Source organism: Crocodylus siamensis, chromosome 6, assembly GCF_052110815.1.
Source record: "Crocodylus siamensis isolate JL-2025a chromosome 6, ASM5211081v1, whole genome shotgun sequence".
Taxonomy (NCBI): Eukaryota; Metazoa; Chordata; order Crocodylia; family Crocodylidae; genus Crocodylus; species Crocodylus siamensis.
This window is the reverse complement of record NC_143400.1, coordinates 65,549,747-65,567,030: the sequence shown is the minus strand read 5'-3', so window position 1 is coordinate 65,567,030 and position 17,284 is coordinate 65,549,747. Positions and strand designations below refer to the sequence as shown.

Here is a 17,284-nt window from a genome sequence, read left to right as displayed (position 1 = left end):
CATGTGTCTCTTGAGTAGGCTTAATCTAAAATCATCATTTTTTAAGACACATTAAGGGCGCGTGTCTACACGTGCACACCCTTAATGCACCTTAAAAATGGTGATTTAAGGTTATATGAGCCTAAATTTGATACCTGCATAAAGCAGGTATCAAATATAGGTTTGAATAGCTAAGTGGCATTAGCATGTATAGCATGTGTAGATGCACTAACGTGTATTAACACAATGTGCACCAATGGATAGACACCGTGGTACTGCACATTAACGCGTCTGCATGTGCGATAATGCCACTTAGCTATTTGTGCCTAAATTTAATGCACCTTAATGTGTATTAGCACATCCACACGTAAACCCATGCCTAAATCACCTTAATATGCCTTAAACAAAGGTGCATTAAGTTTAGGTGTGTGTATATACACATGTAGAGACCCACTGAGTGCTCTTCTGATGCTCACTGCCTCAGGAAAACCTTTTGCTTAACACACACAGAGGGATGGATAACCAAGAGCTGTGAGTATTCTCTAGGTCCTAGCAGAGAACCCCCCTGCATAAAAGTTTGGTTACTAAGGATTTACATAACAGCTGGGGACTTGGCCCTGGGAAAACAGTTGTATAAAATGTGTTACATACCTTCCCTGTACTGTTGATCTGTTTTATATTATTAGGGGACCAGTACTGTGGGGGACGACTAGACAAGCCTTCTGGGTCTTTTCAAACTCCGAACTGGCCTGATCGAGATTATCCCGCAGGAGTGACTTGCTCTTGGCATATTGTAGCCCCAAAGAATCAGGTGAGTTACATTCAAAGATACCAAATTACCTGGAAATATTCACGTGTTTTCAGAGAGTGCATTTCCATTCATATGCACTTTTTCTTCATGTGTTGTACAGTTTTCCTGCATGTTTCACTGTTCTGTTCTTCTTCTGACATTATTTTCAGCTTTTTCCATTTCTTATTGTGTACTTCCTCTAACTCAGAATGTTATTTCCCCATATGATACTTTCTATAACTTTTGGGCACCCAGTCAGACTTTTAGAAGTAGTTTTGGAAAGGTATTTTTGTTAATGAACAGATACCTAATGGTGTTTAGAGTAAAGTTTTTAGTATAAGTGATCTGTTTAAGAAGAACACCATCTTGAAGTTTGACCAAATGTGTAGGGTCTTATATTCTTTATCAAAACATCCATGCAGAATTTTTAAATGTCCATTAAAAAGCACAGACTACATTTTAATGATCACCCCACTTGTCCACATGTAATGTGCACTGGAATTTGTCATGCTTAGGAGTTTCCATCATAAATTTCAAACAGAGTATGATTTAATAGTCTGAAGTTTCCATCACATGCTTGGAAAAATCCATGAGCTGCCCTCATGCTATGCCTTGCCACTGTATTAGTGGCTTTATTAGGACCCAAGCTGCTTTTGACTGATTTGGGATTTGTTGCTGTCACCCCATGCTACTCATGAAACACATCATGTCTTGTTGTGTTGGGTGGGTCTCAGTTTAGCTTCATCTTTTTGTTGTTGCCCAGGTTTCTGCTCCAGAAACTGTATCATGGCAGGAAGTACACAATGATTGAATACCTTTATCTTCAAGCAGGTTTGGTACGTTGCTTTTCATAACTACGTTCAGCTTTCTAAATTCTTTTTATGTGGCACTCTGACTTTCCTCTTAAATCCCCTGCTCATGCCTGTAATCCTCCAGATGAAAAGGCTTTCCCAGATAAATGTATTCTTTAGATCTTTAATTCATTTCCATTTATCAAGATGTTTTTCTGGATCTTAAGACGGTATAGCAGCTTAGTGTTTCCTGCATTTATCAATACATAAGTCATTTCATAATCCTGTGGCTAGGCAGTGATTATTAACAATGGGAATGGTAAATGGCAAATTACATTGGTTCTTCCTACATATCTTCATGCATGCCTGAAAACTTTTACCAAGCCTGTAGTGAAGATTTGGGTTAACTATTACATTTTTCAGGCTATCTTTTGTACTTTTGGGATCTGCTGTTCATAAATGGTTTTAAGCCTCTGCTCAACATACTTTAGTAATGCTTCTGACAGAACAGCAGAACTTTTGAGTTACTAAGGGGGTCTTGAGCAGACTATTGAGTCAAGTTTTTGTTTTTATTTTTGTTTAAACATTAAGGGGCAGAATCCTGTTTCACTATACATGCCCAAATGACAGTTTTCCAGCCATGTAGCTGCCATTTTTAGTACTTAATCACAGTTTGTGATCCTGTTCTGCATGCAGAGTAGATGTGTAAGAGCGGAAACAGGCGTAGTCTTTTGTTGTCTTTTTGCCACCAGTAGCAAAAGTAAATGGATGCCGACAGACAACAAATGTGGTCCCAATAAAAGGTGTTAATAATTTGTGCCACTTTATTGCAACAGATGTCTATTTGCCTTATAGTGGGAGAGCATGGGCAACCCAGAGCTGCCTGCATCCCAGGCAGGCACTCTTTAGCCTTGAGAGGCTGGGGTCCTGTGAGCCCCAGGAATTGCCAAGCAGGATCAGGTCCCTCAATCCTTGGGAGCACCTGCCCAGCTTTCCCCACTTCAGAGAGACACCTCCAGGAATTTCTGTGATGGGTCCCTGGATGTGGGGAACACCGACTTTCCCCACTTCCACAGATACACCCTGGAGATCGCTGGGGGAATGTTTCTGGCAGTGGAGACATGTTGCCTATTGTCCCACAAGATCAGTGGGTGATGTATGTTTTGCCTAGTGAAGTGGATCTATTGTGCTAGGGCACATTTTTGCACAGATGTCACCAAATGAAGTGAATCAGCTATTTCTAGTGTATCCATAGGAACAACAAAAATGTGTTTTTGTTTAGATGTGTTTTTATTAGGAAAAAAAAAAGATTAAATAGTAAGAAAACCTTGTTCTACCAAACTATGCATGCTCAGTAGGTTGTGCTCTGGCTGGGCAGGCACATGACTTCATATGCATACACCTCAGCATTAGTTTTGGGAAAAACCAGGAGGAAGACCCTCCCACATTTTAGCCCCAATATTTGAGTGGTTAGGGCATTTATCCAGGAATCAGGAAACCCAGCCCTCTGCATTACCAGCACAGTGCCATAACTACTAGGCACCAAATTAGAGATTAGCCAGTTCCTTTTCCAGCCCTCTTCTTGAAGCATCACCACACATTTAATATTCATTGGGTTAAGCACAGTAGGGAAGTTTCTACCCCATTGGGAACTAGGGTCTGCTCCCTACCAGTGCAGCATCCATCTCACTGAGCCACACACCTTTCAGCTTGTTTGTTTCCTACTGACCCCACATATTCACCATTTTGGCTTCCAGCTTCAAAAAGGAGAAAGTTAATGGTCCCTTAGGTGGAGACAAGCACCCATGAAAAGAAACAAAAGTATTCTACTGATAATGTGTGCATTCCTTCATAAAATGTTAGAGATTTGGCACACTGGTCTCATTTGGTACTGTTTGAAAAAAGATGGGTTTGTATGATCAACCTGAATATCCTATCCTCTAAAATTCAGGTACATAGAAAAAACTGGAGGACTAAAATTAAATTTAAGAACCAAATACTGTCTTGTATTTATCACTATAATGTGTAACTTTTTAAAAACTTCATAAGTGTTTTGCTTTTCTATCTCCATGTCAATTCCAAAGGCTTATAGTGACCAGATTCTAAAGTAAACAATTTTCACTGGCAAATAATGCCTTATATTATTTTACATTGCCCTTTTCCCTTCTTGTCAAGTCCTGTTTTCTTCCTGTTTAATCATTTTTTTAACAATAACATTTTTGTTGTTCTCATTCTCTATTTTCATTATCTTAGAAGCTCACAGCAGTTGCAGTTATTAATTGCTGGTCATTTTTAAATTCTGCTGAAAGCAGTGGAAAAAGACTGTTGACTTTGAGCTGAATTGGACCTCCTTACTTTTTCTTTTAAGCATATAAGCATGCAAGTAAATGACACTGAAAATTCTTGATCCTGTTATTTGAAATATAGTCCCAGCTTGAAGTTGTGTTTACTTTGGAGGCATGCATGACAAGTACAATACCCAAACATTGGATGTTAAGTTTTTATCCGATCTCTTACAGACTCTACATCAAGTAAGATCATTATTTGAAAACGCTTTCATACACATCACTAGTATATTTCATTTAATTGCATGTTTTTGCCTACAAAATAAATTTATACTATATTTTGCAGATCTCTTCTTATTCAAGCAAACAGTTAAGTGATTAAGGAATTTTCCTTTACTGAAGGCAAAATGAATGAAATAATCCTTAATTATGAAATGATGTTACTTAGCATATTGAACACTAATAAACCTATATAAAACTTTAATTAGATACTTATGCTTTTTCTGCAGGTGATAGAGTTAAAATTTGAGAAGTTTGATGTGGAGAGAGATAATTACTGCAGATATGACTTTGTGGCAGTATTTAATGGTGGGGAAATCAACGATGCTAAAAGAATTGGGAAATATTGTGGAGACAGTCCACCAGCGTGAGTAATTTATTGGATTATTGACAGAGAAACAACTGTATGTCCTTTTGTTAACTCCCTACTATACTTTTCTTTTGAGACTATTTTCTACATCAAATTGATACGATTGGCATAATTTATTGTCTTAGATGCTCTGCAAAAAGTCTGTTGGAAGACTTAGTTTTTGAGATGCCTATATTATGGGAAAATAACTAGACCCCAAACTTACCACTGCCCAGCATTACTTCTGCACTCTACTTTTTGACACAGAAACCATGAAGCTGGGGCAGGCTAATTAGCACAACACTATGAGTCATAGTGCCAGTTAGGACGGCTGGGCAAAGCTTCAGTAGCTGATTCAGTTTGGGGGAGATTCGCCCCAATTCGGGGACTGAATCTCCGAATCTGAATCGAATTGGGAAACCAAGTAAAAGCTCTGAATCTATTCGAAGCAAAAACTTTGGAAAAGATTCAGCTGATTTGGCCATAGACTAACAGCTGCCTCCAACTGGTAAGTCTGTTGGGGTTAGGGGAGGGGAGAGAGAAGGGGAATGGGGGAGTAAGGGATTGGGGCTGGGACTGAGACAAGCTGCCCAGCTCAGCTGGGGGGGCGCACTCCTCTAGGAGGAGGTAGGGGGGTGTGGGATGTGGGTGCAGCAGCGCTGGGAGCAGGGGCTCTTCCCTGCTGCCACTTGCCCAGCTGGGGCAGGATGGGGGCACAGCTCACTCCAAGTGGAAGGGGGCAAGTGGCAGCAGGGCACAGCCTCTGCTCCCAGTGCTGCCACACCCACATCCTGCATTTTCTGCGCCGGCTGGCAAGCAGCGACATGACTGATATGGGTGCGGCAGTGCTGGGAGCAAGCCCCACCTACATTGTGTCCCTCCAAACCGGCTGGGCAAGCAGCAGCAGGGGAGAGGACCTGCAGCTCCCCTCACTGGGTCAGAGGCAGGCATAGCCAAAGGAGCCATAGGAGAAGCCCCCATGGCTGCCCTGGCTGGCCCCATCCCCCACCCAGCCAACCCTCCCAGCACTTCAAAAAACAAAAAAAAGCGCCTCACTCACTGGTTCTGGCAGCAGTGATTGGGACCTCTGAGGGCTCATGGCAGAGTCCCTCTGCACAACACAGGGCAGTGGGGGGCAGTGGTGATCATTCCCACCCACCTGGCACCCACATGGCAGCTGTCGTGTCGCGCAGGTGCAGCACAGCTCAGCAGGGTGCCACGCACTATCTGGGAGCTGGGGCAGCTCCAGCATTCATCTGGAGCCTGGCAGTGCTCTGCCCCAGCAGCCCCAGCTCCCTGATAGTGCACGGCATCCTGCTGAGCCATTCTGCACCCATGCCATGTGGCAGCTGCCACACGGGTGCCAGGTGTGGGGGGGGGCGATCCCCACTGCCCTGTGATCCGGGGGGGTTCTACCACGAATGCCCAGAGGCCCCAATTACCACTCCTGTAGCTGGTGAGTACAGGGCTTTTTCTTTTTTTAAGTGCCAGGACTAGGCTGGGGCTAGGGCTGGATGGCAGATGGGGCCAGGCAGCCATGGGGGCTTCGCCCGTGGCTCCGCTCACCTGGGTGAAGCAGGCACAGCTGGAGGAGCCACAGGAGACCCCGCAGGCTCCTGACTGTGTCTGCCTCTCCCCGGCTGATCCGAATCACTGAATCTCTCTGAATCAGTGCCAAATCTTCAGAAGTTGATTCAGCCGAATAAGTTCAGGACAGTGATCCACATCTCAGAATTGAATCACAGTCCTCCAAATCAGCCAAATGCAAACTGAATACTTCCTTATTTGCACAGGTCTACCAATTAGCTTATATCAGGTGTCATACACAGCAGCTGCAGTATTCCAGATAGGGGAATACTGTGGATAAGAGCAGAGAAGCACACTGGAGGGCACTACTGCTGTATACAATAAATTTTCAGTCTGGATATAGTCACAAGGATCTTTTTGCCATAAGGGTTATTCTGAATGTGAAACATGCCCCTTGCGGTGATTAAATTTAAAATGCATTATCTCATAAAAAAAGCAACTTGCTGAAAAATATAGTCTTATCTCATTTGAAAATCAGGTTGCACAGGCTTCAGGTTTTTTTTCTCCTTGGGTGCTGGGTTTTTTGGTGAACTGGTTATTTTAGTGCTTTGGGCCTCTAGTTAAACCATATTTCCTCCTATTCCAAGTAACAAGAATCCTTAAGAAAAAGCAAAATATTTCCCTAGTTCTCTTGAACTACAGTCTTCAATCCTATTGATGCAGGGCTTTACTAGTTTATCTTTGTCTCTCCCCAAGCTCCTACTCTGTGATAGATACCCAGTTTCTTCACTTTTGGCTTGAGAGAGTTTCCTCAATAGTGCTTTAGGTAGGGGAGCTTGGGCCATAACCATGGAAGGATTATTTTTCCCTTCAGTCAAAACCATGTGTCTCCCTGTTTCAAGAGTTATTTCCTAAATTATGTTTCCAGTTCCTCTCAGCACTTTCACCAGTTATTTTAACACATCTCCTTTCTGCGTTCATGTCATCGTCATCTCATTTTGGGCTTTCCCAGCCCCTCCCAAACTCCTTAATTAGGAAATAATCAATCCCAAATGTCCAATATCCCTCCCAGGCTCCTTTAATGATAAACCTTATATGTAGCCTCATTCCTGATTTCTGCCTACAATTTTTCTTTATATTCTCTGACATTCCTTCCCCACATGCTTTGCAACGATCTTCACAGTGTCTGGGATCTCTCTAGAATTCCTTTATTTTATGATGAATTGGGATTAATCCTTCCTGCCTTGTAGTTAAAGAGACAGGACTTGGAGTAGGGGTGTGGTTACCAACCCTTAAAGCACGGTTATGCAATGAGAGTATATTGGAAATCAGAATTGAGGTAGCTCTCAGTGCTGTTGAATTTTGCTTCCATTTTATATAGAGAAATGCAGATCAAGTTTATATATGGTATGTTTGTGTGTTCAATTAATCTCTGTACTTTAAATTCCCTAGCATTGGGTATCCAGGCTCTTTCCAAGGTAAGGCAAGATGACTGTGTATCTCAGACGTTGAACAAATCTCCAAAATCTTTGAATTACTTGAGAACCTAATGTAGACCTCAGCTGCCCCAATCCAACACCCAGTTTTCAGCATCCGCTACTTGTCCCTTCATTCACTATCTGTTCTTTATTTATCACTATCTATATCTATATCTTAGTGCTGTTTCATTTAAATCACTGAAAAATACAGATTTGGGGTTACTTTTTTTAACCAAAAATTGGGGATTTATTTTAAATCAGAGAAAACCAGGATCCCTGCTTATAAGGATCTGGAACAATTTCAGAGTTACAGCATACTCTGTTTTTAAGTATGTCAGTTTAACTGTTAATTTTTTTTCTTAGTGATTATTCTGGGTTACATGATTAATTGATACACAACATCAAGAAGCTGATGTCTGCAGATTCTCAATTTTGGTACCAACATTGAGAAAATATTTTTAACTCAGCACTCATATTGTCCAGATGCCTTCATTCTTCAACTCTGTGGTACTAACATGCACACATATTTCATTTTTAATACCAAGTACTAAAACCCAAGAGTGTGAAAAGTCTTTTATTTCCAGGAGCTGTGATGGTTATGAAGAATTCTACCCTTGGCTTAAAGTCTAAAAATACAGCTCTAATGAGGAGCTGTCTGTAGTTAAGTTCACTCAGCTAGAAAAAAAGGCAACCAATGGCACTAATTATATAATCTGGTTTGGCAACAGCAGGTCTTAATTATTCCAAAAATCATGCAAGTTTTTTAGTGAGGTTAGTCATTTAAGATGTTCCTTTTCCATTGTTTATTTTATGTGGCTTTTTGATGCTAATCTACTTTAGAAGATGCCACGGTTAAGTTATGTTTATATCTGTCTGTCTGCCTATACACACACACATACTTAAAAATCACAGAATGATATATTATTTGAAGAGAGGCTAATATCTCAGAAATGGCTTCTCGTTGAATAGTCAAGAGACTTTTTTTCTTATATAACAACACTTTCCAACAACAAACTGGTAGACGGGGACAAATTGTTCTTCATAGTTATAGTCTCTACTCTGATTAGACTAGAGGCATTCTGTAGTCCTTTAAAAAAAACAGTTTTATTTTGGAATTATCCTTTAATAAAGCTCTCAGTTAATAACTTTTATCTATTAAATTTATTTTGAAAATGGTCTGAGTAAAATGTTAATCATTTTTAATAATCCCATGTACCAAAACAATTGGGTTTTCTGGCCTATGTTTCATGCACCTAAGTTTAATCTCTGGCACTTGAATAAGAATGTAGGTCACTTCTAACTCCTTTCTCTTTTTTCTTCCCAGGAAATAAATGTGTGACTGCTTTACATAAGTTTTTAGAGTTTATTGTTTTCTGTTAATTATTGTAGCTACAATTACTTGTCAGGCAAGAGCAGAAATAAAATAAACTGTATTTAGCTTCAGTTTTCTCAATCAACCCATTCTTGGCTTCAGTCCTGGAGTTGTACTTGAATTTATAATTCAGTGCCCCAGCACTACTAACAAACTTGTGCTATTGAGATCAAAGAACCCTGTGCATAGTGAGCCAGATTCTCCTTTAAAATCCAGTGCTTCCATGCTACTAAAGTGGTCTACAGGGGCTGAATTTTGGCTATAGCTGGCCAGCTGAGGATTTCCATGGCTGGAGGGTATGCTGGTGGCATAAAGCCATTAGAGCTGGCTCCTGAGCCAACACCTTGCCTAGATGTCTCCAGTAGGGCTGTGCAAAGCTTTGGTCACTGATTCAATTCAGAGGAGATTCAGCTTGATTCAGTGGCTGAATCCGAATCAAATCAGGAGACCCATTAATCTCTCTAAATCAAAATGGAAGCCTCTGATTCGATTAGGAGAGATTCAACAATTTGGCCATAGACACAGCTTTATATGTTTTTTCTATATACCTTGAGGTACCAGGTGCAGCTCATGAACGCTGAGGTGGTGGGGTGGATAGAGCGTCCCACGGGACTGTGTGGGGGTCCCCCACATGCTCGGCAGTGGACCTGGAAATAGACCATAAGTACTTGCGGTCCACTTCCAGGTCCGCTGTGGAGCACATGGGGGGACCCCCCCCAACCCTGGTGACTGGTGTCTCCTGGGTCGGGGGGGCACCCAGGGTCCCACCATGGCCAATCATCAAGCTGGGGTGCATGGGGGGGGTCCCCCGCGCACTCAGAGGCAGACCTGGAAGTGAACTGGAAGTAGTTCTGGTCCACTTCCGGGTCCCCCGCACTCCTGTGGGATGCTCCACCCGCCCCACTATCTCAGTGTTCACAAGGCACGCCTGGTACCTCTGAGGATGTAGAAAAAACATATAAAGCTCTTTCTATGGCCAAATCGCCAATTCTCCGAATCAGAATCAAATCTTCAGATTCGGCCAAATTGAACAACAGGGCAGGCCCTATGAGGAGAAGCTATGGGACCTGAACCTGTTCAGCCTCCAAAAGAGAAGACTGAGGGGGGATCTTGTGGCCTATTATAAACTAGTCGGGGGGGGGATCAGCAGGCATTGGGGGAGTCACTGTTCCCCCGAGCACCGCCAGGAGTGACCAGGAATAACAATCACAAGCTGGCAGAGGGTAGGTTTAAGTTAGATATCAGGAGGCGCTACTTCACGGTCAGGGCGGCTAGGGTCTGGAACCAACTTCCAAGAGAAGTGGTGCAGGCTCCTACCCTGGGGGTGTTTAAGAGGAGGTCAGATGCACATCTAGCTGGGGTCATTTGACCCCAGTACTCTTTCCTGCCATGGCAGGGGGTCGGACTAGATGATCTGCTCAGGTCCCTTCCGACCCTAGAAACTATGAAACTATGAATCAGGACAGTGATCCAAATCAGCTAATTTAATCACTGTCCCTTGAATTGATCTGAATCTGAATCGAATACTTCCTCCTTCGCACACCCCTAGTCTCCAGTATACAGGAATGGCTGTGGGAAGGACTTAGAAAGTAGCATGCCAATAGCATAAATTAGGCTGCTGTAATTTATGGCAAAGGCAAAGCACGGCATCCTGACTATATGGTCTCCTCTCTCCAAGTGACAGCCAGACACAGGGAAGAATCTGGTTCCATGCCCAGCCTGTGCCCTATCTTCTTAATTGTTAATCCTTCTATCTTTGCTTTCACATGTATGATGTAGGCAGGAAATCAAGTTTTAGAATTAATTTTCAGAGTGAGTACACATAATATCACTTATAGATTTAATTTAAATGAAACACTAACATTGTTTTTTGGAAAGGGCTAATTCATATTTAGAGAATCTGTTCAACCTATCATCTGCAGGTACCATTTTAAATGCAGATGGGAAACTAATTAGCACACAAGATCCTGAAAGCTAAAGCCAACCTCAGGCAGCTTTGCCTTTTAATTGAAATCCAGTTATGCATTTTTTCTTATTAATGTTTCCATTCCAGTTGTTAGTTTTATTATTAGAACAGAGATGTAGCAGCATTAATCAAGCAAGCATGGCATTAGTGGGAAATGTAGGTAATTTAATCTCTGCTGATACATTTATGCCTTGGGTAAATATTCATTATGATATGGTTTTGTAATTATTTACATCTTAGAAATGATCTGAAGACAAGGATGGATTGTTGCTTTGTAGTAGGCCAATAGCAATGCTTTATGCAATAAATAATATGCAGAAATTTCATTAAAATGTGAAACACTTTCTAGTGATTAGGTCAGGGGACTGGGTGTTAATCCTCTTAGTCTGTATTTCTGCTTCATCACATCCTGCTGTGTTCCCAGGTTTTTGGGGTAGACCTAATTTAATACCTATTGACTTAAATGGAATTTTAATCAGATCCCTTTTATGACATCATTTGTTCAATTTATTCTTCTAGAAAATGGGCCCGGTAGATATTTCATAGGGTAACATGAGGCTCAATAAATATCTTTGGTCCCTAGTCAACAGTGGAGTATAAAGCAGATTGTTTCAAGAAAAGTATTTCTCTATAAAGGTGAACTTTTAATTAATCAAATTTGTTATTTTTTTGACAGTAAAGCATTAGGTAGCTTTTGATATCTATATATCTATTAAAACATAGGGTGAAGGAGATCATTCCAGTATCATATTTATTTATCTTTTTAAATGGCAAAATATCTGATGCAAAACAAGCTAGGGAAGCTTAAAATCTAGAACAACTCTAAAGATCAGATTAGAGCACTGGAAATTAAAATGTTCATTCAGGATCTTCATTACTTATAGACTATGGTATACCTTGCATATAGTGCGCCACAAAATTAGTTATGCACCTTATTTTTAAAATGTTGAATGAAGAAAAGAAAGATCTTTCCTTGTAATAAGCAAAGCAGGCCCCTTCTACAAGTTACAGGTATTGTGCAATTACCTGGTTAACTGTGTAATTACCTGCAGACCAGCTATGCATGCAAAGTAGCTATCACACGATAAACAGGTCCAACCAGCTATGAAGTTAGATCTCAAAAACGTGTACTAACTTTATAGGTAGTTGCTGTTGAGCTTTTCTGAAAAATCTAGATTTCTTTGAATGACTGCCCTGCTCTCATCATCATCTGTTTCACATTAACAGCAGTGATTTCACATTTTCTTCTGGATCAAGGCTGTCCAACTCATGAGCAGCCAGGGGTTGCATGCCCCCCAAACTGTGCAGGCCTCCTGTTATACTGCTGACACTGCCACATCATACTGCAGATGCTCCCATGCTATGCCATGCTTCATAGGCACATGCTAGGCCCCTTGCCTCCAGGGGTAGGGGCAGGGAGCTGGAGCCAGAGAAGGGAGGGGGAGCCTGGAGCAGTGGGAAGAGTGGCAGCCAAGCAGGAACTTGCAGGCCACAATTTAATCTCCAGTGTATTTGGACACCCTGTTCTAGATCATTTATGAACATATAAAATTGTCTCAGCAATAGAATGAAGCCCCTGTGTAACTTTACTAGTAATATCCTATTTGATTATTCCCTATTCAAATGTCTTTTAGAAGCCCGTCAGCCTGTTCTCAAGTCATTTAATAAGTATTTTCTTTATACCATATCATAAAACTTTTTTAATCAGAATATTGAGCGTGTTACAAAAGTCAGTATATTTTTATATCTGTGCATTTGTCTTAATCAACTTAACTTGTGAACTCAACAACATGATACAAGACTGATTTGCCAGTAAATTGTGACTTGAAAACCTTATCTCAATTGACTGATAGACTGGAACTTTAAGATAATAAATTTAATTTACTTTTACCAAAACGCTGGAAGTATTTTGTAAGTCATTTTAGGCATAGTGTAATTAAGATCCAGTTGCACAACTTGAACTCAATTCCTGATTCTTCTGTGAAGAGTACTGTTCAGGCAGCATAGAATCATAGAATCAATGAGTCGTTAGGGACCTAGATAGATCATCGAGTCCAACCCCCTGCCATGGGCAGGAAGGAGCACTGGGGGTGGGAGGGGTCACAAGACCCCAGCCAGGTGCCTATCCAGTCTCCTCTTGAAGATTTCCAGGGAAGGTGAGAGCACCACCTCTCTGGGAAGCCTATTCCAGGCTCTGGCCACCCTTACAGTGAAATAGTTCTTCCTAATATCTAACCTAAACCTATCCCCCCTCAGCTTGTGGCCATTGTTCCTGGTGACTCCAAGGGGGGCCCTTGTGAACAGACTATCCTCGAGTCCCTGCTGCTGGCCCCTGATAAGGTTGTAGGCAGCCACAAGTGAAGCTTCAAAATCTATTGAAAATTATATTTAGTACTTTATTTATCCTCTATATAGTCAAAGTTTCAGGGAGAGGTGGACAGGCAAGAAGTCACACCAAGTGAGGCACAACAGCAAAAGTAAAACATGTTTCATTTAGTAAGAGAAAGAAAGGAACTTTTCCTTCCACTTTGTGCCTCACTGAAAAGTTATAAAAATTTAACAGCCTGAGCACAAATCAACTCATTGAGCTATACTGAAATACTGTAATGAAAAAATAATTAATGCATATTGGCTAATAGGAGAAATAGGCTTTTATGAGGCTGTTCTACACTAGCACTCCTGATAGATACAGTTATAGCATGCTCGGTTCTACTCTGATGACAGGTCAGTTACTGAGAAGTAGGAACGTGTGGGAAATTAAACAACTCAGAGAACAGTCGGGAAAGAATGCCGTGTATTAAGTGAATTATAGGATGAGCTTTCTGAAAAAGCCTGAAGTACAGTATTAAAATAGTCCAAATGAGATGATGCGATGTGCGTAAACAGGTCAAATACACTACACATGTTGGTTCTGTTATTTACTCCTGGTGTTTTGCAGGCAGAACATAGCTTTCACAAAGCTAATAAATAGGCTCTTGTAATTCCACAGGACTGCGCCAACTTACTGGGAAAGAAAGCAAAAGTCCATGTAAACACAAAAATAACTCTTGGTTGCAGAATTCCAGATAAACATAAAGCTAAGAGTGTATGCATAGCAAAGCCACAACTAACCAATGTTAGTTAACCTCTGAAACTTCAGCCAAAAAATGAAGAATTTTTATTTTAAAGACTTAATTTGGAGTTTCAAGAATGCCCACATAAAGCTTATGAAATAGACCTCCATCAGTTTTATTGGAAGAGAAGGGTGGCAAGCATCATTACTGGTAATTTTATCAGGTTTAGCGTTTAAAACCATCTCCTATCTTCTTCCCTTCCTCAAGAACCTTTTCCTTATCTACATATTTCCCTTTCTAATCTAACCTTTCTCCTTTTTCCTTTGTGCTCTTTCCTTTGTTTGAAAAACTGCTAGCAATTATTCATGAATATCAAGCTGATGCCTGAAAAAGTATGAAAGAACTAGGGAGGGGAGAGAGGATTGTCTGTAGAAGCACAAGATGATCACAGAGAAGCTCTTATTGAATTACAATAAGACCCAGAGGCAATCAGTATTTGGGGCCAGTTTGTAGTAGGTGCTGTAGTTTATGAAGTGACAGTTGAAGTAGCTGCAAATCCAGAACAACAAAAATATATTCAACTGGCAGGGCTGAGATTTGGTGGTGAATACCAAATTGTTGACAAAGCTGAGCCCACAAAAGGTAATGCTTAAACTTTTAAACATTTTTTCTGTTCTTTTCAAAGAATTTGGAGTCCAATATTAAAAATGATTTTCCCAAACCTTTCCGACTCATAAGGGGTTTTTTTCATTAAGAAAAAGTAGTTTAAAAATAAAAACCCTTCCTACCTTTAAGGACATTTTTAGTTCTTCCCCATGGCCCACATTAATTCCATTTCTCTTAATCCATGATCCTGAGTTGAAGTTATACAACTGAATTTGAAGATATGCTTTCTGATGTTACTTTCAGAAATCTCAGGTTTATGACTCAACTGCATGATCAGGCAGAAGGAGCTTGATGATCTTAGCACAGATGTGCTTTCTTTTGCTGTAATCTATCCTTTCCTACATCTTGAGCAGCTCAGTGGAACCTGATTTTGTCTTCTTCTAAGGCCCTGAAACCTAATGGAAGTCACTGTTATCTATTTAAAGTGAAACTACAGTTATTTTTCACCATGAATGTTAACCCCCTCCCCAGCCCCCCAAATCCTACCCCCCCAAAAAAACCCAAATCTTTTTGGCTTTTAAGGGGTTCAACACTTAATAAAAAATGTTTCTTTTTCAGGCCTGTTGTATCTGAACGAAATGAATTGCTCATACAGTTCTTGTCTGATTTAAGTTTAACTGCTGATGGCTTTATTGGTCATTATAAATTCAGACCCAAAAAGCTGCCCACAACTACAGCTCCTCCTCCAACAACAACTCCTCCTGCAACAAGTAAGTTTTAATGGTTTCATTTATTTTATACTGAAGAAGGAAAAATTTCAGGACAAGGAAAGATTCTGTACCAAGAAGCGCATTAAAATCTAGAACTTGGTTTTGTGGTTTGTTTGCATTAAAAAAGCTGAGGGAATGCATGAAAATGAATGTGCTCAGGGGAATAACTATAATCTATTTAACATAATTAAAGAAAACTCAAATCTAGATTTTACTGTACCTGTAACAGTCACAGTTGGAAAAAGTCTTATCATAGAAATATTGAACAAGGATTAGCTAGACATATTTCTGAATCCATTCATTTTTCTGATAGCTAGCAAGTATCTTCTACCATGACAAACAGTGCAGTGAAATTGATATTTTAAATAAATTGTTTACTTCTCTGAAAACTACTTTGGCTTAGACCTCTGAGGAAATTATGAAATTGTTTCTAGATGAGTTTGTATGTAAAAATGGTCCAGACTTGTCTTTGCCATGCTGCTCAATTTCTAAGATTCAATGAATGGTAAGAAGGCTAACTGAATTCTCATTAGACTCTCCTGGCAACAGCATAGAAGCATTTTTTCTTTGGAAGTAGATCTTTTGCAGATTTAAAAAATCATAGCATCTTAGAGAAGTATGGCTGGAAGGGACCTCCATAGGTCATCTGGTCCAAACCCCTGCCTGAGGCAGGATCGTCCCTATCCAAACCATCCCATACAAATCCATAATCTAATCTGTTAGTGAAACTACAGTCAACGCTGACACAACACAAAACATAACATCCTAACCTGGCACAGGTAAAACAGAGGGACCATGGCAGCCAATGTCCTGCCACAGTAAAAGGTTGTTAATATAAGTTCAAGTGATACCATGCCCACTGCTACAGAGGAAGGCAAGATCCCCCACAGGCCATACCAATCTGACTGTGAAGTAAAACTCTTTCGTGATTCCAGATAGGGAGATCAGCCTGACCCTGAACAGAACGACAAGACCCTCTAGCCAGGAGCACTGGCACCCAGTCACAGTCCCCAGCCTTGGCTGCAGCCAACACCCAGTGTCTCTGAGGAAGGCTTCAAAAAACATCCCTTGACAAATGTAGCAGCCAGTGTGGGGGAGGGGAATTCCCTTCAAGCCCCATGAGGCAGCTAGCAGAAAAAATGTCCATAAGTTTGTGTTCTTTTGTTAAAAGAACTGTGCAATACTAACAAATAAGACCCCAGTTTATCCTCAACTATATAGAGAAGCAGTGGGACATTTCCAGTATGTTTCACCAAATTTTACCTTGTTCCTGGGAAGTTGAAGGATTTTAACTCTTGCAGTTTCTGTATACTGGATAGAAAATATTCCAGGGACAATGACAGTGTAAATGCATCTTACCATATTTACTCAACTATAAGGCAACCCCCAATAATTAGATTTTATATATGGAAAATTTATAAATTTGATATAATTTTTCTAGGTATAGAATCTAATTATTAGAGGTTTGTCTTGAATTTATCAATCTCTTACTGCTACAGCAGGGAAAATAAATTGGGTGTGGGGGGGTCAGATAGCTGCTTTGCTGCCCCGTCCCCAACTTCCTCCTCCTGTAGCCCCTTCCCCCTCTTTACTTTCAGACCCTGCTCTCCCTGAGCACGTGGAAGTGAGGAACAAATCTGAAAAAACTTGCCTTGAAATAAACATAGCTGTAGCAATTTCATAATAGTACCAATAGACTTAATTCATCCAACATTGATGCATTTCACGTTTTTTGAAACTGCTGCAAGTTTTAGCACAGGTACTCCACGAACATTTTTAAGGAGCACTTTTGTACCTACTTAAAGTTCAGACTCTGCATGATATTAGTCCAAAGCCAAAAGGCTCATGATTTTTCATGGGCCCTTCCAGAGTCAACAGCATTTCAAGCCATGGTGACCTACAGCTCAGCACTGCTCAGTATGTGCATGTACTCCAGATACCTCCTCCCCACCCAAATCCACATGCTAATTAGCCTTTATTCATGACTGGAAGTGGGTGTTCTCGTCCTGGGATCTTCCAAAAATGTATATGAAGATGAG

At 40.8% G+C, this 17,284-nt stretch overlaps 1 protein-coding gene across 1 annotated transcript in view; it reads left to right on the top strand.

The window, feature by feature from the left end:
* PCOLCE2 (procollagen C-endopeptidase enhancer 2) overlaps positions 1-17,284 on the top strand; it is a 40,813-nt gene that overhangs the window by 15,400 nt on the left and 8,129 nt on the right. Inside the window, exons 4-6 of the mRNA XM_090054299.1 lie at positions 666-790; positions 4,355-4,491; positions 15,094-15,245. Of these exons, the coding sequence (XP_089910425.1) occupies positions 666-790; positions 4,355-4,491; positions 15,094-15,245 (414 nt within the window). The remainder of the gene's footprint in view (positions 1-665; positions 791-4,354; positions 4,492-15,093; positions 15,246-17,284) is intronic.